Source organism: Clavelina lepadiformis, chromosome 6 (genome assembly GCF_947623445.1).
Source record: "Clavelina lepadiformis chromosome 6, kaClaLepa1.1, whole genome shotgun sequence".
Taxonomy (NCBI): Eukaryota; Metazoa; Chordata; class Ascidiacea; order Aplousobranchia; family Clavelinidae; genus Clavelina; species Clavelina lepadiformis.
The window spans coordinates 2,589,535-2,610,289 of NC_135245.1; the positions used below are offsets into that span (position 1 = coordinate 2,589,535).

Sequence of the window (20,755 nt, forward strand, 5' to 3'; positions counted from 1 at the left end):
GACAGTGTTTAATTACTGGGCTGCTGTCGTTCGCATAGGGTTGAAATTATTTTGGCATATAGATGCACTTATACTTACGGCTTCCCGCTGTCATCTAAATATAATTGAAAATTATAGCAACTTATGAATGAGTAGCCAGGCAAATTGAAATGGGATGCAATTGGGAGATTCTACTCGTGAAAATTACCAGCAAATGCGCCTCCATGACGTGTTTGGGTTTTGCGGAAATAATAAATTGAATATCATTAGGCCTATGGTTAACCCCGAACAGGAATGCAATACAGCATGTATACGATACAGCAATCATTAAAACAGTGCCAACTTCTTTGTTTCGTCATGTTAAAGTAAAATTAGCAAAAAGGGATCATCATTCAAACAAGTTTTTTGTATAGGTTATATAAAGTGATTTCACCAAATTTTAAGCCCTTTTTACCTACAATTTGCATGCAAGCTTTCGTATACAAAAGAACGTCAGCTGTTTACTCTTTTCAACCAAAAACGTTAAAAAAAGTATTGTATTTTAAACTAAAAGTATTTTAAACCAAGTATTTTAGTATTTTTAGTAAAGTATTTTAAACCAAAAAAAACTATGTTACATTCACGAGCAGGTGTTTTATTTTCTGAGACAAGAACTTTTACTTTTTACGAAAATTAAGAAAAGAACATATCAAGAACGTTAAAAAATATTTCCTATTCGACTTTTAAAACAAGCAATTTTTTTTAGATATAAAATTGCATCAAGTTTGTAAACAATGTGCATGGCATATCGTGCATAGATAATACAATAAGAAGGCGACATATGACACGAATCGCATAAGTAACAGGTTAAAATGTAATGAAGCAGCGTTGATTGAAGTGCTCGTGTGGATATATGATGACATATTTGTTTATGGCATTGATATATTACTATGACCCCTAAATCAGGGCGTTATAGCTTACTCTGTACGAAGGTGAAAACTCTTTTCAGTTGTCACCGACTTGATGATAAGCTGGTGGAAGATCATAATGGTCGTGAGAACAACTCGGACTTTCTCCGCTCGTGTCGTTCACGTGAACGTCAAACGTTGTCGAGTCTCGTTTTGTGTCTGAAATCACATCGGCTTTTAGTTCCACTTTCTTCGGCGATGGATGCTCGTTTTTTCCGGCAGAAACTCCCAACACTCCGGGAGCCTCTAAGGTGAGAGTTGTTTCTGCTGTCTTCGATGTGGTTGCCACCAAACTGTGATGGTTTCCAAAGTCTGCAATACCAGGCGCCGCCGCGCCAGTGACGGTTGACGTTAGGACGATTTCTTGAAATAGGGCCGAACTGTGGTTGTGAGGTTTCTTTTTTATGGTCAGACGCTTGCGGTAGCTAAAAACCAAAATAAATATTGTTTTACTATTGCTTCTTGAATGGAATGATAAGTATCTACAGCTTATAAATTAATAATTTATCTTTAAAAGTCCCACTTGCCGCAAAGTCAACCAAAACAACTAAAATATTTCAACATAACACAAATGGAAAAAATTCGAAAAGAAAAAAGAACCGAAAATCGAAAGAGTTTAAGGCTACACCAAGCAATGCCTATTACCTGGAGGCACTTATCACAAACCACTCACCATCTGTACACCACAAAGAAAATGTATCCAAACATCAATATGAAAAGTATCATGGCAAGAAAGGACATCCACGTGATCAGATGATGTGAGACGTGATGTTCATCCCCGTGATGAGTTGAATTGCCGTGATGAGTGGAGTTGCCGTGATGTGATGACTCCCCATGATGGGTGGAATTGTCATGATGTGATTCACTTTGACCCGTGATATGAGTAGCGTAGGTGGTGTTGGACATTTTTCCTATCAACTGGTATTAAGAAAATTTACCCTTCAAGCTTTGCTGAGCTTCGAGAAGTTCATTGAAGGCTGGTTTAATTTTAATGACACGTGATAAGGTCTTCGGTTCAGTAACAAGAGGGTCACTTGAAACATTTGGCAGCTGACTTGCCGGTATCATTCACCTATAACCTAAATGGTTAAAACAAACTGTGTTTAACACTCTTGGCGTTTGCTACAAAAACTGCATGAACCAGTGGAAGAGCCATAGCAGAAATTTCTAAAGAAAAATTGTGTGACGCTATAGTTGCCACACAAAATAGTTTTTCTATTAACTCAGGTTGACTAACGACATAAAAATCTTACTTCATGGGGCTCATGAAAAAATTCAATTTATGATAAAATTATCTTCATGCTTTTTTGACATGTACCTTCCGCTTACCCCCTTTAATTTTGCTCCATTTCGCTTTTATCAGGGAGCCATGACCCTGATTAGGAATCACTGCTCTATGCCAACTTACTGTAGATTAACAAATCTTATTTATATCTTATGCCTTCCTTTGTTCAACATTTTATCAACAAGCTACATTCAATCGCTGCTGATTGTATACAACATCAACAAAGCATGTCTGTGATTTAACCATCCTAATATCATCAATAACTATCGTTTTATTTGTAAACGAACGAACACGGGACATAATATAATGCAGTGTTGCGGACGAAATGAAAGTAATTGAAGCGTTAAAGCAGGGTGCTTGTTGGTGAAGTGAAGCGCAATGAGGTTAAGCTGATCATTGTGGCCGTTTTTAGACAACAATTGCAACGCTTTTTACGTCAGCAGTGACAAAGCATTATATTTCGATCCATTTCAAAGATAATTCTACTCAAGTCGCCAAAATTATTCCTTCTTGTTCGCCCTCTGTAAATAACATACCGTGCACAACAAAAGAACTAAACAAATTAAGTAAACATTTGTTGAACAGTCGCCACTTTGTTCACTAAGAAATGTCAGTCCCTGTTTTGTCAAGACATATTGTTAGAAGTAATTCCCTGAAGTTTGTTGTGGTACCACAAACAGTTGCGGTTGTATGATGCTTTCCAAATTTATTTACAGTGAGTTAATAGTCAGTAAAAGCCCAGAAGTGTTCTTTGCAAATTCTAGTTAAATTTGATTATTTTCAAATTTCAAGCTTTCCAAGCCCTTTTCGGGTTATCTCAGTACGGCTAATCGCCATGGAAGTTTACCAAAAACTTACCGGCGTAGAAGTATTAATACGTGGTAATGGGACTGTACGAAGCGACCTATGCGCATGTTTTCACGTCCTGAGCTTTCTCGAAAGTGGTGGAAGCAATTCGCTTGATGCGAAGTAATACCACGCGTTAACAATGTGTTGTTTAATATACAATATAACTTAGATAGTCTGTGCGACGGCGGATGTCTGTCAGTAACAGAGGCACAACCGTGACGTATTTAATGCCCTGTAATCGTGACATAACTAAATCATCATTCAAGACGTGACGTGATACGGCCTGCTACTTACATCTGCGAAACTGCTAAGTTGGTAAAAACGCTTTATTAAGCATGCTTATGTTCAACTAGTCTGATAGCAAGCCATGAACTAAACCTCACTTAGTTACAACCGTTATTTTTGTGCTCTAATAACACACCTGCATAAAAATAAAATAACCATACACAAGTTCCTGACTCACATCTTACTGCGGTAAACTTCAAAGTTAAACTAAGCTGCAAATTTACCAAGACATTTGTAGAAGCCGCTCTTACAAATCGAAAAGCGACTTGCAGCCTACCTTGTACATTGTTAAGTCGCAGCACGGCAACTGTCATACAATACAACACAAACTGTATCGCTCAAATTGACCAACATTCCCTTTTTCCATAGTTATCTGTCGATGTAAGTTTTTCAAGAAGGCTGCCAAGCTAATAGGTGGACTAAGAACAACCGCAATAAAAATACTATCCTAAAACTTCTTCCAAAGCTTACATGTTATGTCTAGTTTCTAACGTTTTCCGAAAGCCTACCATAGCTCTAGAAATGAGCTATAACGTATAATAATAGACACATATAGCTTCGTTATGTGCACAGGAAGCTTACAGGATTAGTCATGCAGAAAACGTACGAATCAGTCACGACTAAATTGGGAACAAAGCTAGTTGTTTAATGATTATTTCTACAACAAAAATTCACACAGTCTCAAATCAATACAATAGTCAACATTTCAAGAACTTTTTCATCCCGTTTGCAGCCTTTTCGTTGCAAAGTGGTCGCTGGTAACACAACAGCCCATCCATAGCCTACTGAATGAGCTATTTCATATTATACAAACTTATATGTAAATGCATTGCATTGCTATATGTCTGTGCTCTTTACTCAGGTCTGCAAACTACGAGACTGAATGAAGCCTTCAAAATCATGACTTTAACAGTTTTATTACCGCTCTGGCTTTAGAATATATGAGCCTTCTGGCAGTTTTCCTAGCACGTAAACCAGTGGTTTCAGTTGTCTAGAATTATACCATTCAGTCATGCGGCACATTTCAAAACGTTTTATTTGAAGCCAAGTTACAACAAAACGGTTGAGGGTACGCCAGGTAAAAACAACACCCAGTGTGAATCCAGACGTTATGTAAATGACCGAAAATCAGCAACGTGTAAAATTAACCCATGTTCTTCAACAAGAATTGACAGAAAATGGTCAAAACGACCAGCAGGGTTAAAGAAGATTTCAGCTTGGTTGTTCCTCCACCTCGGTTGCACCCGTCTGTATTTTAACAGGGAAGAAATATAACATACTATGTTTCTCAAATATTGCTAATCACAAAATTAACCAACTGCGGTTATAACCAGAATTATCAGCTGATAACATAACGTGATAACTAACTTACCATCCTACTAATAAAAACAGGTCACCTTTATTGCAAGTTGTCGTGAATGTTTCCAATCCTTGGTCGTCGGTCCCTTGTCCATCATTCGCTTTTGTGTCGGTACAGCCGTATTCGGTTCTAGTTGTCCGTCTCGTAAACACGACTGTGTATATATTGGGAAATCAAATAAATTTGTATTTCCTTCAACAGGTTTTGTCTTCCTGCGTTGCTATACACCGGTGCAGTGACTCCCGCTAACAAAACGCTAGGATAACAGTAGTTTATGATGCTGATGTAGGCTAGTAAAGGAATCACCTACCTTTCTTAGTGACCACGATGCTACAAAAAGTTTGGTCGAAGTTACAACGGGTTGCTCGCGTGGTTTTGCAAGTATTAGAAGTTATTTGCCCTTCACCACCCTCAACTATGCTGCATTTGTAGCAACTGATTGCTTTTCCCACGACTGTATAAGGAAAACTTAAGTAAGAAGTTGTAGTATAAACAAACGGAACTTTAAAAGAAAATAATAACAGTTGAAATTTGAAGAAATGCTCTTACAGACTTATACACCCACTTTATAAACGTTTGAAAATACCTGTAACCGTTAAGACAAGTTGTTTAACTTACCAACAAAGAAAAGCATAAACACCAGCAGAGTTAGCCCATGTTTGCTTATGTTCTTAATTTTACCTAGCATTTCAACTGCTGTGCAGATTAAAGGCTGCAGCTTTCCCCACTTAAACGAAATAGTTTAATAAACAACGATTATGCTTACAAATCTGGCCCTCTTCGCTATTTGCGCTTTTACCGAAACCGCCAAAAGAATTGCTAAAGGAAAGGGTAAGGTTTCTGCTCTTAGCTATTCTGTTTTCTAACAATATTTGGCTATAGCTGAAATACCATGCGGACAGTCTTAATATCAAACAGCCTGCTGCTGTTATATGAGCTTTGGTCACGTTTTGAATGTTTCAAGCCACGATTTATGTCGTTGGGCAGATTTCAGTGCATGAATTACTCTCAATATAAATCGAAAAAAATCAGACGTTGTATATCGTTTATGTGGCGTTATTTTATTGTTTATCAATTTAATCACATCGATAAGAAGACGAAGCATCAACTACACAAAGTTGGCATCGACAAAGCTTAAAGTAGTCTTTAACTTAAAAAAGAATGAAAGCCACTGATGACAACGTCGTGAAAACAACGGAAATCAAATGAATTCTTGCAGTTGAGTCCGCTCCTCCTCCATCTCCTCCGTCTCCTCCGCCTTCTCCGCCGACTCTGTTTCCGAATGGTCCGTTTTGGTTTTCAGGTCCGCTCTGTGGAAAGGTTTTAGGCCGTGGATCGTTGCAGCCATCTGCGAAAAAACAGTTTGAGTGGTTACAGCGGTTTCCGGTTTTACCATTGTAGTGGTAGAGATAGTTTTGCATTTGTAGCAACTGATTATTTTTTAAACTTTTTGTTGATTTGTTTATTTTTCATGCTCAAAGAAAAATATTACGTTATAATTGTTGTGGCCATATGAACTTTGATTAAAAACGCTTCTTTTCAGGTCGCCGGTATAACATTGTTCTAAGTGCATCGTACACTTTATTTAACACTAAATAACATTGTAACCCACGCACAAGTGCTTACGTGGACAAGCTCAAAAGTGAAAGACAGCTGTGTATGAGCGTACTTTATAAAAGACAAACCTGTTGTACAAGTTGTAAGGCATTCCTGGGTTCCTTGGTTCTCAACGCATTCCCCGTTGCCAGACCTTGAGGAACATTTTCTTGTTTCTGTGACGTAGGGAGACCCAACGAAGGCTGTGATGTACAAAAATAACACTTTTTCGTCTTTTCTAGTAGAAATTGTTTGTTTTCAGGTTCTTAGCTATAGGAGTTTTTATGTAGGCTAACAGTATACCGACTTAGTCTATTGGTCTTAATTGCATATTCGTTGAAATACAATAGCTCTTATAGACCAGCGTGTTATTTTCCTTACTGCTGGATTGAGTGAAAGTTTCACAAAATGTCTCCCCGAAACCGCAGAGAACTGGGGCGGTCACGTTCGTGCACTCGTCCGTCGTAATTGCGCCATCTACCGTGATCACATTGCATACGAAGCAATTGAGCGCATGAGCTTAAAGGAAGAAAAGAGTGATTAGACGTAAAAAACTACTTAAAGTTTAAAAAAATAGATTGACATAAGATTGTAGTCTATGCCACCTTGGCTATCTCTTTAGTTTTCAAAATATAAATCAAAGAAAGAAATGTTACTTTTCTGTAATTCACTTTCTACAAATCGTTAAACTGCATAAAATTGCAAAGACTCAGTTTATGATGAAAGAACTAATGTAAGTTTAACTAACAACACGTTCTGACTCAACTACTAAACCATAAGTAACAGAATTACCTTGAAAAGCAAGCAGCAAAACGAGGCCTCCAATTTGCAATCCGTTCATCTTATAAAGAACACTTAAACAACAATTGAAGTATAGGCTATAAAGTTACGATTTACCCGAAATAAATCTAAATTTAATAAAAAATTATGTCATTACTAAATGACATTAGTACAATGGTTTATTATACTGATATTGTTTTTAAATAAATTATTACCCATAATATTTTGATTTAATATTTTGAAGATTTTAGTTAATCAAATCATTTTCGATATATTGCTTTCCACTATTTTGCCTTTAGTCATCGATTTACTTTTCTATGCTATCTCTGTAATTTACAAGTTTCATCTCAGTTTATATAAAGTATCTACAATTCCTCTGCTTAAAAGTGCGAGTTCCTCGTAAAAACTACACGCTTTTAAAGTTATGATATTTCAAGGAAATGAGGTTTTATTGCGTAATCAAAAACTCCTTATTGCACTGCCTTGTGTTGGATGTCCCTATGACACGACTGCTTGTGTTAAATTAGGATAAAGCAATTAATCTTTTTTGCCCAGCGCTGTTCGGAAACGCGAAAGAAAAACGTGGTAGTTTAACAAGATCTCTTGTCTGCGGTTTTTTTTACCTTCGTTAACATTTTGTCGACTTGGAGATTGTTTTAATCTAAGTTTAGTTTATAGGAGTTTAAATATTTCTACATGTCTTCAAAAAAACAACTTCATTGCGTTATTTAGAAAATCTGTTTGTCGCTTTGAACAGTATTATAACTCACACTTTCCTAAATGAGTGTTCCAAACTAAAACGAAAATAAGAAGGAAAAAGATGAATTCTTGAAAAATCAGATACGAAACGATATTTTTTACTTTACCTACGTGACGTTTTTCACATCCGCTGTATCAATAGTGACGGATGGATTTTCCCATTCGTATGCAACTGTTATATTTGGAAACTTTTATATCCTACTGCATGCCTTACAATAAGCTGGTAAACATAGTCTGAGATTACCTAATAAGCCTCAAAGCTTTCGTAATCAGCCAACTTATTTCTAGATCTCAATTCTGTGAGATGTATGTTCGTGTTGTCTAAGATCTGAAAGGCGCCAAGAAAGCTCACGACACACTCAGACATGCTGATGAAATAGGTACAAAGAAAAATGCAAATTTTGTTTAATTATCTCATTTCAAAGTTCATTTTGCAATCTATGTCTTTGCAATCATTTGGCGTGTCACCACGAGGACAACTTTTACACGGAAAATATGAACAAAATTGCGAAATTTGATATAGGAAAGTGTTGCTATAAAAACTTTCGTGTACAAGTTACAAGTAGGTCAATTCAAGTATGAATTGGTTTAATTAAAAAAATCTAAATCTTCCTGCAATTTCAGACTTACTTACTAGGCTATAGGCTATTGAAATGTAAGAAAAAATTAACGCGGTTGTTATTAACCCTTAAGATTACTTGAGATTGTAAAGCGTTGCTAAAAGCACATTGGTATATGTCACAAGCAAACCTATATTCAGCTATTAGTTAATTTAATAAAAAACACTTTAACCCTTTTGCAATCACTTTAAGCTGACTTGCCAGTCTATTGAAATGTAACGAAAAACATTAATATGGTTGTCATGCTTCCACTTTCAATCCAAGAAAAAAATCAAACAGTTCAGCTTGTTCTCATCAATTAAAAGTAACGTCTCACGCAAACTTCGTCAGTCATTACACACAATACTTCCCGTGATTGCAAAAGTTCCCGAGCAAAATTATAAAAACCATGCCAATTTCGTGACAACGTTTCAAATGTTGTTGTCAGAACACCGTGTCTTGGAGCGGCATCTAGCGCTTGCAGTATATCACAAAAAAGTTTTTTTTTCAAAGGAGCATGTTTAAACTTTTGTGTTGAGCAAGTTCTCCAGGATAATATTTTATCTATGCGGCTCTTTAATTCAGCATGTATTTTTACCAAAACCAACTTAAGCTTTTAGTGATTATGTAAAAACCAGAAAAGCTAAATCCGTTTCTAAGTAGCTTATATAGAGGCAATTATTTCAACATACAGTATAACCTCCTTCTGCGTTGCTCGGTATGACAAGTAGCCACCTTACTGACGACATTACGGTTTTACGTATCCTGCTCACGCAGATGGATTGGGTACGTCGCGACGTCACAATTATAGTATCGATAGTTTGTAAACCTGTTTCTGTTGCTCGAGGCGGTTATGACGCGGTATGACGTTGTCCAATAAAAAGTCAGCTTTGATGAGTTTTGCCAAGACCGATTGAAATAAACTTCAATCTAATCGGCGTAGAGGAAGTAACTTTACAAGAAGCAGCATTAAGTATTTTTACAACGTTTCAGTCGTTAAATTGTTCTATTCGTGCCAAGCCAGGAATCAGTGAAATAAAATGAGGAACAATCAGTTGCTTCACTATCCCCAGTAACAAAACCATCAACTACTGTAGAAACGATGCTGCGTAGCATGTGCTAGGAAAAGAATAGCTACTGTAGGTGCCTTAAGAGAGATATAAGTAGGTCTGTGCAGTTTGATTTCGGATTATTTTAGGAATAACTAAAGAAGATTTTGTTTTCTGATAATGTTTGTCACAGATCACGTGTTTCTTTGATTATTCACAATGGATAGTTTGCAATCCAAAAGATATTGTTTTTTATCATTTTGGATATATACATTCTGGATGCTAGCAATCACAAAAGGCCAGTTCGGTAAGTGATACTTTCGTAGAATCTTAATTTGTAAAAAACTCGTTACTTTGACCATAGCAAACCCAAAAAAACAGAATAAACATAAAGATAAGAGTTTAAGTTTGTTTTAGGAATGTAGTAGACCTCACAGAATATAAGAAATTGCTTGAGTTATGGTGTTAAGATTATGGTAAGTATTATTACAGCGTTGGAATTAATGTAGGGAATCTTTATGAATGAAATAGACATTTTATATTTTTCCATTTTTGTAGTTGAACTGAAAAGTCCACAAAACGTAGAAGTATCGCCTGGTTCGGTAACTCACACTTCGATGATTGTTACATGGGACTTGGTTTCGAAAGCAAATTCTTACTCAGTAAGTTGAAGTTTTGTCTATACGAGCTGCGTTTGCTTGTCTCTTTGTCCCACCCATCACTTATCTCAAAAACCTTTGATAACTATTGTAGGTTTCATTAAAGCCTCCAACCATTTCAGCAACTGGCGTCGGAGTTGGAATTGAAGAAAAGTTCACTTTTATAGAAGGCTTACGGCCTGACACTGAGTATTTGATATCGATTACGGCTGTAAGGGGTGACATTTCTAGTAGTCCGTCGGTCATTGCTCAAAGGACAGGTCAGCTTGAGCGAGTCCATACCAAATTTTAAAATGTCACAAATAGACACAGTTTTCAACATTTTTGTCACATTTTAGCTATTTATTTCTTTATAGTTTTTAAACTAGATTCTAACAAGTGATTATAAAATTAATTTCTAGCTCTGCCTTCGCCGCAGAATGTTTGGGTTGTCCAGGAGTCAGTGTCCGCCGACTCGATGACTGTAGAATGGGCGCCGGTTAATGGGTCTCAATCTTATACCATTGACGTACTGCCAGCAGCTGGTGAGTAAACGATACACTTACGAGAAACCGAGGCTTAGAATGTTGAAGTCTTTTAAATCTAACAACATGGCTTGCTACAGGTGTAAGCGGCGCGGGAAAAGGAATTTACTCGAGATCCGTTCGACTGCAGGGCATGTCGGCAAACACACAATACACAATTTACGTTTTTGCAGTAAACTGGGTAGGAAAAGGAGCAAAAGCCGAAGTTAGGCAGTACACAAGTAAGGAACTATATAACTTTGACGACTTTTTAAAATGTTTTTTTTTTTAAAACCCATATTTTCATGACAATGTTTTCTCTCATATTTTACTTTTTACAAAGTAGAAGTGGTTATGCCGACAAAAATTATGGAAAATTAAAATATTTAGCTGTATAATTTGTAATAAAAAAGCCTAAGTACTGTCCAATGAGCCTATGCTTTGAACCATTTGCAAGTTCCTACTTCCTGCCAATGGTAACCTTCCAAGTAAAGAACTTTGATAAACCTGTCACCTTGCTTCTTGAAAAGATTTCAATGGGATTAGTCTGATAGCTTTCAAGCATTTAACTTAAATATTTAATTTTTAATCTCGCTTTCCTGTATGTGTATAGCAACCTGCGCGCAGTAAAAACTAAGTTAAAGTCTAAACAGAATTTCAACACCCAGAATTTTATCAGTTAACTGCTTTCTGTTTGGTGATAATTACGTTTATATAATCGACCTGATAAAAGATTTCAACGATGGCTTATTCTAAAGTTTAATTGCAGTGATAATTGTCTATTTTTATCCTTTGTTACTCGACTTTTTGTCGTTTTATCGGAAAAACTTTCACTGATCGTTCGCATACTTCTATACAACCGACTAGACTTCTGCTAATTTTCTTTGCAAAAACTCCTATTCGTGATGAAGAATTGACTAAATTTAGAAATGATGAGCTCAAAGAAAGTAATTAATTTTCTTAAATTAACAAAACATATGTCAGATCGTGAATTAACTTTTGACAAATCATGCCTTTCCACTACTGTATTTCCAGTACCAAGTAGGCTACTGATGACAAATATGCTGCTAGTTCTCAGTCCTAAAGCCTGACATGATTCATGAAATGTATCTGCTATAAATTGTTTTTTGGATTACTATTTTTACATGAAAGTAACACTAAGATGACGATGGTAATTAGCAAAAAGCAATTAAACTAATGTCCATATTCATATTCATACCTTCTCCACTTATTGTATATTATATTTTTCTGCAGTAGTATGAAATTAGGGGTTTCCCCACCAAGACGACTGCATTTCGTTTTTTTTATTTCTTTTTTGCCCGCCCTGCACTGCAAAACTTGTACAAACTACGAACTAGAAATAATATCGGCAGCGGTGGTTATTCTAGGAAGTCTTTAGCCTGATAATGTGGAAAAGTACCCCTCGAATACATCTTGATGTACACGTTGCAAGCATTCACAGGATAAGGATTTAAATGGAGTGACAGGGGAGCTTTAAAAATCTTATTTAAAGTTTTCTAAATTTTTGTTTTGGTACAACAGAACTAAGATCTCCTAGAAACTTGAGAATACTTCCAGCGACTATTACACCAACTACTATTGGAGTGAAATGGGATGAAGTGGTCGGCGCTATTAATTATATCTTCAGAATTACCCCAAGTTATGGAGGAACTGGCTTGCCACCAAGGACAAGCGAAACCCACTTGATATTAAGGTTGTTATACGTTCTAAAATATACTGGCATGTTAAATACTGATCAAATCATTAACAGTTTATTACGTTTACTTTACTTAGCTGTATAGGCCTTTTTCTGTACATATACACACCATGTTTATTATTTAAAATTATAATTTGAACAGGTTTCCAGTTAAAATTTTCAGGAGTCGTTCCTCCTTGATTTGTGAAAATCATTTTTAAACTGTATTTTATACTTTGCAGTAATTTGGAACCAGATTCGCTGTATAGGATTGAGGTTGCGGCAATGAACGCAGCTGGACCAAGCAGATATGCAGTGGTGCAGTCTAAAACATGTATGCTTCAAATTGTAAATTAAGTGCTGTTAATCTCCACGGGGAATTTTCCAGACTTCTATTTTGCTTGTTTGGAGAATATTCTGACCTCACAAAATTACTTGTTTTGTTTTTATTTATTTTTTATGCATCTCGTCTGAGCATCATACAAAAAATGCAGTTTAGGAAAATTGCAATAATACTTTTTTATTTTCTTTGTTTCAGTGTCTATGTGTTACGCTGTTGCAAATGACTTTACAGAAGACACTTTTGAGTGAGTTTGTAATATTTTTAAGATGACCTACTGTTATCGGCCAGTCTTGTATTAGCTTTATTTAAAAATTGAACAATAAACATTGTCGTAAATTTTGTTATTTTTTTGCAATCACTATCTGTCTATCTAACTCACACAAAAGGTATTTAAGATTTAGGTGAAAATACGAGTAATTTGTTTAGAGTCTTATGTCCTCCACAGTGTGGTGCAAGTATGTTTCAGGATCAAGTTTATGGAACACGAGAATACACATCTGTTAGTATTAATATAATTATACTTATGAAAAATGTTGCAGATGTGAAACACAACAAAAATTTGATATGACAACGACTGCATTTGTGACATGTGTCTTTTGTAATAGTACAGATTTTCAAAGGATTTAACTGATATGCATGTCTCTGTTGCATCAAGAAGTTTTCCAACTTCACATTCTATTGTCAAAACGCTTCAGTTAGCTTGTAGACAATATACAGTTTTGTAGTTTTCTTGTACTATTTTACACTTTTAAATGTAATTGTGTGTTCAGGATTCTCGAGTCTGTGTGGCTGCTATACATGATGGAAGGGTAACCAACAATGCTGGTGGAATTGTAAAGGTTAAAAAGAGGCCTGGGCTTGTAGATTTTGTGGGAACATCTAAGAATGGTGTTATCACAAAAGAGTAAGTTTTGCTTGTGATATCATTATAGTGTCATTATAGACCGAGTTTTGGCACAGTGACTACAATCCCTGCTTAATTTTTAACTGCGTTTATGTATAACTTTTCATTATCATTCTGTCTTTCGTTACAGTTACAAGACGTGGCATAGATCTTTTGTGTTTGGTAAGTTGTCACATAAACATAAATGAAAATTCAACATTGCTAGTTTGTATGGTTGTAATTTTGTAAAAGCTTTGTTTTTAATTTAGCTTTGCAAGCTCCACCTTCATTAATGGTTCAATCGGCAAAATTTAACCAGGCAACCATCACGTGGGGTGCAGTAAGCGGTGCTGAGGCTTACCATGTCAGCATCACACCCAGTCAAGGTTAATTAGAATCAGTTCTACTGTTCTTACCGTTTAGTTCATTGTAGCTTATTGTTGCTTGGTGCTTATTTGTACGATACCTGGTTCATGAACACATTCATGCACACTTTTATATCTGCATTATCAACAGTATTATTGTAACAGTAATAACAACTTTGTATGTTGTTAACTTGCAGAAAAAATATATATGATCTTAATATATTTATAAACGCTTTTGATTTAATTTATGTACATCACATATATATATAACAAATATTTATAGTCTAAAATAATGTTTTAATTTTCTATCTAGGTGTTACGGGCATTGACTCCAACATAGAAGATACAAGAATTACACTGAGTGGGTTACAACCAAAAACAGAATACCGGGTGTATGTCTCAGCTGTCAATCATGTTGAAAGGAGTGATGCAAGCACTATTCTACTTGTACGTGAGAAAATTGCTACTAAAAAAATATTTCCAGTAGTTGTTGTAATCTTATACTGTATCTGTAAAGTGTGTACTGTATCTCTATATATGCCATTATACCAAAAGCACACCAAATAATGTTAATTTACAGAGAACCACGTTGCCCGCACCAACTGATGTCCATGTTGTAGCCAATTCTGTCCTTTTTGATCGATTAACGGTAGCCTGGGATGCAATGTCTGGTGTGGCACATTACTTAGTTGTTGGAAGGACTGATGGACATATTGCTTTCAAGGAACAAACGGAATTTCTGAGGGTATGTGACAACTTCTGCAATAAGGAAAGAAATTTGAAGAATTACAAAGAGATTTGTTGTCGTAAAGTTTTAATAAATTTTTTGATAAATAATCTTATCGAAATTTTCCTAAACTATGTTTTACAATTTAATGTCCACAGATGACTCTGCGGAATCTTACCAGTGGTATTTTTTACAACATTTCTGTGCAAGCAGTTAACGAAATTGGCCAGGGCCAACCTGCCTATACATCACAATATACAAGTAATGCATTGTGCAGTAGTGGTTTGCAAATGTTTAAATTGGGACAGTCCTGAACCTGATGATGGTGACTCTTTTTTATTTCCACATTTTTTGTAGAACTTCATCCTCCACAGAATGCTGTGGTGCTTGGAGTAACAGAAAACTCCATAGAAATCACATGGGATCCCATACTCGGTGCAACGCGGTACAATGTGACAGTGTCGCCATGTTGTTATGCGTAAGTACGAAGAGAGGTCTAGTTGATTTTCCCTTAGACCTCAGTGTCATGTAACTACAATTGTCTTTTCAGAAATGTTATACAGACGGCTGGGTTTTCAAGAACAGTTAGAAATTTACAATCTAGCACTTTATACAACATTTCCATTTCCGCCATTAATGAAAACGAGCAAAGTTCCTCTGTCATAATTCAGCAAATGACAGGTAAGTTGATTTTTTCCGTTATTCAATGACCTAAGTTTCCACAGTGTCTTGATAAATGCTTGGCATGTCATTGATATGATCCATGCATTTAGTACCAGAAGCACCTAATCTTCAGTACGTTGCTGATTCTCTAACCCACGACAATGTCACCATGGCATGGGGCTCAGTGCCTGGTGCATTGAATTACAGTATTGAGGTTTTTGATATCAATCGTGGCAACAGCAAGAATTACTCAACTGATGAAAAGAGGTTTAAACTGACTGGTAAGTGGGTATATGCGCAAATTTTTTTTTGAAATAACCTAACGTAACATTGTCGTGGTTTATTAAGCTAATTCTTTTTCGCACTATTTTTTCAAGTTTATGATATCTGTATATTTATAAGTTTCATATTCCATGACGTTCTTGATTTTGCACCCATATATATCATATCCTGTTGCGTGGGAGCCTTTTTATTTGGTTTAGCTGTAATAAGTAATTTGTAGGGCTGCTTATTAGTAGTTATCACAATAAAGTGTTTTTCAATTGTGTATGGATATAAATTTGACATGTGTGCAATTCCCAAGGAACCATGTTGCATTCCATAATAAGGTGTTCAAGCATCCCCATTTGCAGGTTTAACACAGAGAACAACATATGGTGTGAATGTGGCAGCGTATAACAGAGCAGGATATGGAAAGAAGACCACATTATCATTTACTACCTGTAAGTTTATGCTTACTAGGTTTTTACTGCAATACTGTTGGAGAATTTTGTATATACCTAGAATTAAAATTTAACGACATGTTACCAATTGTTATATCATTTTTTGTTTTGAAGTGATTGCTCCACCAACGAATGCAAAGTATACGTCTGATGCGCTGAGATCAGACGTTGTCTTTATCACATGGGAAAAGGTGGAAAACTGTTTTTTAATGAAGTTTTTCCTTTTAAAATCCACCGGTCTTTCTACTCAAGCATTGCATTACAATATATAAGTATAAATATGCTTTAAGTGTTTTATAAAACTTTGCAAAGGAGATGCTGATATTGCAGACTTGCTAAGCTAATTTTCTTACCGGTGTGTAAAAATTCTACAAATTTCTAAGGTTACAGAAGCAAGGCAATATTATGTTGGTTGTGAACCATCAGAGGGCATAACCGGCTTTGGCGCTACTGATAAACTTGCTGCAACACTGCAAGGTAGATCAAATTGTTATCGATGGTAATAACTTAGGTTTCATTCTCAATGCAAATAAGATTACTTGTAGTGTATGTACAGTGGACTCCGCTTATTATGACCACCTTGGGACCAGACCATTCTGGTCAAAGTATCCGAATGTTTACAATAACCGAAGCTGCTACAGTACAGTTAAGCCACATCGGGATTAATACAGTTAGGTGCAAAGTGACAAAATATCAATTTCTTCATTTATTTCGCTAACGTTATACTTCGACATTAAAGTTAATGTTAGTTGATGAATCAAGAATATGCATGACAAAAGTGCCTCTGTCTCGTTGCATAATTAACACGAAAAATTTGAAAAAGATGGTAAAAGTTGTAATAATATTCAAAGACTCGTCATAGTAAAAACAGAATTTTATAGGGGCAAAATTCAGTCCTGTACTTAAATAGTCATATAAAACGGGTGGTCATATTATCTGTGTTCATGTTTGGTAGATTCTATTGCAACCGGCTCCGGTTAGTGATTTCTTATTGAAAAATATCATAGATACACAATAGAAGTATTTTGTAACAATTACTGCAACCGTTGACATTACTACTACACAGATTAACGATTGCAAACATACTTTAGGCTTACAAATGGGTGTACCTTATACTGTGAAAATAATGGCACAAATCGAAGAACACAAAGGAATGAATGCGACCCTTTTCTTGATACCTGTGCTCCCCGTTCCAAAACTTGTATCCTTTCATTCAGTTATATTCCACACGATAAAGATGACGTGGGATTCTTCAAATTTTAAAATTTCCAAAGTCGTTTATGATACCTTAAGGTATGATGATTTTAAGATTAGCGAACTATTTGTGTTGCTAGAATAGAATTGTTTCTTTCAGTTGGCAGTATATTGGTATATTTCGTTAATTTTGTGAATTCAGTAAACAACGCAATTGTGAGACAACTCGAATTTTAACCAAGTAAAATCATACTTTTGGGAAAAACAGCAACAAAGTTTTGTTGTACCATGAAAAAAATTACTGAAATGAGCTTGCACATTTCCATGATTTAAAGCAATATCTTAAGGATCACAATCTTATTCTTTTATTCGTTGAATGCCTTTACCCTCAAATATTTCATGTAATGTTTATACTAATGTCTGACAATGTCATGCTTATAATAATACAACAATGTTTTACCAAGATTTTACCCTCAAATGTGTGTCACTATAGAAGTAGAGGATAGAAGCTACTCTTAAGTTATTTTTTTACACCAGGTTTACTGGTGTAAAACGTAACGCTATCTTTAACTTCACTAGTAGCAATTTGATCCAATCTTGAATTATGATTTATTGAAACTAAGTGACTCAATTGTGCCTGATTTTGAAAAAAAATGTTGATTTTTACTGTTCGAAGGCAGTACTAAGTCCACTTGGGGCTCTAACTTTAGCAATTAAATTTTTTATTGGACCTAGTAAGTTTGGTAGCAGGTGTTGATTAGATCAGCATCATAAATTAGCGTCCTTCCTTTGGATAATGCTAAGATATTGCCAAAGTGGCACAAGTCAATGTCGGTCAGTATTGAAATATGTCCCATCATTGAAAATCCTTGCAACGCATGTAGTAATGTCTTTTCTACAGTGCTGAACTACAGTTTTGAGTTTAGCTATTTATACAACATCGTGATACCACTAATACCATCTTGATCATGAGACCATAACTTAGTTTTACCATTAATTACTGTGAGTAATTTATGTTTAACGTATTTTTACCATTAGCACCAGGGCAATGGAAATGGCTCCTTACAGCACAGACAACCAGTTGATATTTGACAATTTGAAACCTGATGAAGAATATCGGTTTAAAATTTTCTCAACTGACAGAGCGTTCCTGATCAACGATGGCCCACAAAACCAACCTCTTCTGACAGAATCTATGAGAACAGGTCGGTTATTTTGGACGCTATCACAGCTAAGTACATTATTTTAAAATACATTTATACGGTAGTTATAACTTGAGGTAATAAGTGAGATATTTTCTGAATTTTAGTGCAGTTTTTTAAGCCGACTGTAAATGCAGGTTCAAATATCACTACACGCAGCTTGTCAGTGTATGACGTTCAGCTCTTCTGGCCCCCTATCCCGGATGCAAGTAACTATCTTGTCATGGTCAACCCACACACGAGTGCAAATAAAAACACTTCAATGAATTCGTGAGTCCATGTTGCATCATACTTGAATTGGTTTAACTTTTTGGTAATTAATTTCATCATGAAAAGTGTAGCATTTTCTTTATCAACTCTCCGTAATTCGCTAATTACCTGCAGGTTGGTTTTGAATGACTTCAACGTTCCTTTAAAATATATGATATCAGTCACTGCTGAAGCTGCTACTCGGGGACTAAGCAGTGAAGATGCAAGTGTCATTATACAGGAACTCGGTGACGGTAGAATTGATGAAGGTAAGGCAATACACGTCACTGCCCTAGTACTAGTGCCAAAGGTAATGACTTTATGGTGAACCGTTTCAAGGTGGTGACTATGAAACCGATCACACCGGTCAAGGGGGAGACACATATTATCCGAATGTTGGCCCTCCGCAAAACAACAATGGAAATGAATACAGGTAAAGGGCAGGTAGTACTATTCAGTTAAAGTTGTCATCTCAGGCCATACTACGTGTTGTAATGGCAGTAGCGTTAACTATTGGTGATTGTTAAAAGGTTTGTGTGGTTTTCATTTTTTTCCGAAATGTTTAGCAATAACGGCGGCAATGAAAACAACTATCCTGGTGCAAACAGCGGTGGCGATGCTGACGTGATAGATGAGGAAAAACCGAACAACATGTGGATTGCCATTCTGATTGTTGCTGTCTGTCTTGTGGTTTTGTTGTTGGTAACATTTATCGTATGTTCATGCTGCTGTAAATGTTGTGGAAACAAGCCGTTGTTGAGGTGAGCATGTTATCGGAATAATTACCCTCAGATTGAGGTAAATCTTTGCACGATTTAAACTCAGCAATGATCGCTCGCCGCTCGAGCCCCGGTTACTGAGCTAGTCTGTGTACGTTTTCCCAAAGAAGTTATTGTATTTGAGGTTTTACATTTACTTTGTTCTTGTCCGCATTTGAAACTCTTCACCATTGGGCAGGAGCAAGCCTCGTTAGCACCTTGTCCAATGACATTACAACGGTAGAGAAGCTCAATATGGCTCTAAGCGCTCCATTACTGAGCTGACCGATGCATATCATTAAGTCATACATTTCCTGGGTATTTTGCTTATTGCTAGGCCCATACACTCGTATTAATTAACGCTCTTTGGATAAAGATAATCGTGTGAAAGGTTGTCCGATTTTTTAAACATTCTCGTTCATTTTGTTACAGGCATTATGGTTGCTGCCTATGCTGTCATAGATGCTGCCGTTCGGACAAATACTACGACGTGTATTAAGGAGTTTTGAACTACAATAAAGTTGCGTGGTTTTGTGCGCGTTGCCTCTTTTGTTAGGTTTTGTCAACTGGAGCTTCAAAACTAGTCCTGAAATTTCCTGGTGTATAATACTGTTAATTATTGTACTGAGACATAGCTTTTTGTGTAATTTATACTTAAGTTCATTTGCATACCGTTGTTTGAATCTATACCTGAATGGCAATGTTAAGAGCCATTGCAGATAGCTTTTAACTGAACCTTTAGAGCGCGAATGATCATATTCTTTAAAAAAATATTGGTTTGTCTCATTTATTGTTTTTGCTTTTATTCATCTTGTACATTTTAAGTGCAATAAATGCGAAATCTAAGTTATAATTACAAATTTATGAAGCGAACTTTAAGCATCTCTTCCAAAAGAAAAATTAGCACCTTTGAGAGGTTTAATTTTATGAACATGAGCATTAAATTTCAGTCAAGGATTAAACTTCGACTTTAAAGATTGCACAATGATCATAGATCTATATCATTCAACTTATCTCCGAGCGTACACTTTAATTCACGATTTAAACCTGGATGGGCCAATTCTACACCAGCATTTTTAAAATTCAGTCACCAGGAAAAAAAATTAAATTTCCTCAAATGATGCCCGCTTAATTTTGCTGATTTTACTTATAATTTTTCATCACATTACAAAAATGTAGTGATTAGGATATTAAATAACGATATTTCTTAGATTAACTGCAAAATATTATGGAGGTTATAAATATCTTGATTAGTTCAGGGCACAAAACGTTTCAGAACTGCTGATCTTGACTGACCGCTGAA

General features: G+C 35.9%; 4 protein-coding genes across 5 annotated transcripts; 1 reads left to right on the forward strand and 3 right to left on the reverse strand.

Moving 5' to 3' along the window:
• Nucleotides 1–597: 597 nt before the first annotated feature.
• Nucleotides 598–2,396, reverse strand: LOC143463344 (uncharacterized). The gene is made up of 2 exons (XM_076961812.1): nucleotides 1,600–2,396; nucleotides 598–1,351 (listed from the first exon to the last, which is right to left on the reverse strand). The coding sequence occupies exons 1-2, from the start codon at nucleotides 1,830–1,832 to the stop codon at nucleotides 964–966; spliced, it is 621 nt and encodes a 206-aa protein (XP_076817927.1). The 5' UTR covers nucleotides 1,833–2,396; the 3' UTR covers nucleotides 598–963.
• A 1,966-nt stretch (nucleotides 2,397–4,362) lies between these two features.
• Nucleotides 4,363–5,614, reverse strand: LOC143462449 (uncharacterized). The gene is made up of 4 exons (XM_076960625.1): nucleotides 5,324–5,614; nucleotides 5,016–5,159; nucleotides 4,743–4,859; nucleotides 4,363–4,593 (listed from the first exon to the last, which is right to left on the reverse strand). The coding sequence occupies exons 1-4, from the start codon at nucleotides 5,391–5,393 to the stop codon at nucleotides 4,490–4,492; spliced, it is 435 nt and encodes a 144-aa protein (XP_076816740.1). The 5' UTR covers nucleotides 5,394–5,614; the 3' UTR covers nucleotides 4,363–4,489.
• A 133-nt stretch (nucleotides 5,615–5,747) lies between these two features.
• On the reverse strand, nucleotides 5,748–7,966 carry LOC143462448 (uncharacterized). 2 transcript variants are annotated; one of them, XM_076960623.1, is made up of 5 exons: nucleotides 7,948–7,966; nucleotides 7,094–7,155; nucleotides 6,683–6,820; nucleotides 6,391–6,504; nucleotides 5,748–6,053 (listed from the first exon to the last, which is right to left on the reverse strand). In XM_076960623.1, exons 2-5 carry the CDS (start codon nucleotides 7,140–7,142, stop codon nucleotides 5,857–5,859), a joined length of 498 nt encoding a protein of 165 aa, XP_076816738.1. In that variant the 5' UTR covers nucleotides 7,143–7,155; nucleotides 7,948–7,966; the 3' UTR covers nucleotides 5,748–5,856. The 2 variants fall into 2 exon arrangements, with proteins under 2 accessions (XP_076816738.1, XP_076816737.1); XM_076960622.1 differs by lacking the exon at nucleotides 7,948–7,966 and having other exon boundaries at nucleotides 7,094–7,244.
• A 1,430-nt stretch (nucleotides 7,967–9,396) lies between these two features.
• Nucleotides 9,397–19,988, forward strand: LOC143462447 (tenascin-N-like). The gene is made up of 29 exons (XM_076960621.1): nucleotides 9,397–9,578; nucleotides 9,682–9,795; nucleotides 10,047–10,150; nucleotides 10,242–10,407; nucleotides 10,549–10,671; nucleotides 10,752–10,892; nucleotides 12,193–12,364; nucleotides 12,589–12,680; nucleotides 12,885–12,933; nucleotides 13,116–13,188; nucleotides 13,460–13,593; nucleotides 13,724–13,755; nucleotides 13,842–13,958; nucleotides 14,251–14,384; nucleotides 14,518–14,682; nucleotides 14,823–14,925; nucleotides 15,022–15,142; nucleotides 15,215–15,345; nucleotides 15,438–15,608; nucleotides 15,960–16,049; nucleotides 16,164–16,240; nucleotides 16,433–16,526; nucleotides 17,141–17,342; nucleotides 18,282–18,448; nucleotides 18,583–18,715; nucleotides 18,830–18,963; nucleotides 19,034–19,127; nucleotides 19,261–19,455; nucleotides 19,885–19,988. Exons 2-29 carry the CDS (start codon nucleotides 9,708–9,710, stop codon nucleotides 19,949–19,951), a joined length of 3,369 nt encoding a protein of 1,122 aa, XP_076816736.1. The 5' UTR covers nucleotides 9,397–9,578; nucleotides 9,682–9,707; the 3' UTR covers nucleotides 19,952–19,988.
• Nucleotides 19,989–20,755: the final 767 nt, after the last annotated feature.

Bases quoted from the DNA above. Each gene is read 5' to 3' on its own strand.
- LOC143462447 (XM_076960621.1), top strand. From the start codon at position 9,708: ATGGATAGTTTGCAATCCAAAAGATATTGTTTTTTATCATTTTGGATA. The intron at 13,594-13,723 runs GTAAGTTTTGCT...CTTTCGTTACAG, and splicing joins AATGGTGTTATCACAAAAGA to TTACAAGACGTGGCATAGAT. The intron at 16,050-16,163 runs GTAAGTTTATGC...TTTGTTTTGAAG, and splicing joins CACATTATCATTTACTACCT to TGATTGCTCCACCAACGAAT.
- LOC143463344 (XM_076961812.1), bottom strand. From the start codon at position 1,832: ATGTCCAACACCACCTACGCTACTCATATCACGGGTCAAAGTGAATCA. The intron at 1,352-1,599 runs GTGAGTGGTTTG...TTTGGTTTTTAG, and splicing joins TTCTTTGTGGTGTACAGATG to CTACCGCAAGCGTCTGACCA.
- LOC143462448 (XM_076960623.1), bottom strand. From the start codon at position 7,142: ATGAACGGATTGCAAATTGGAGGCCTCGTTTTGCTGCTTGCTTTTCAA. The intron at 6,505-6,682 runs GTAAGGAAAATA...TGTACATCACAG, and splicing joins AACTTTCACTCAATCCAGCA to CCTTCGTTGGGTCTCCCTAC. The intron at 6,054-6,390 runs GTTTGTCTTTTA...GTTTTTTCGCAG, and splicing joins CCTTACAACTTGTACAACAG to ATGGCTGCAACGATCCACGG.
- LOC143462449 (XM_076960625.1), bottom strand. From the start codon at position 5,393: ATGCTAGGTAAAATTAAGAACATAAGCAAACATGGGCTAACTCTGCTG. The intron at 5,160-5,323 runs GTAAGTTAAACA...TTCCTTATACAG, and splicing joins GTTTATGCTTTTCTTTGTTG to TCGTGGGAAAAGCAATCAGT. The intron at 4,860-5,015 runs GTAGGTGATTCC...ATATATACACAG, and splicing joins CATCGTGGTCACTAAGAAAG to TCGTGTTTACGAGACGGACA.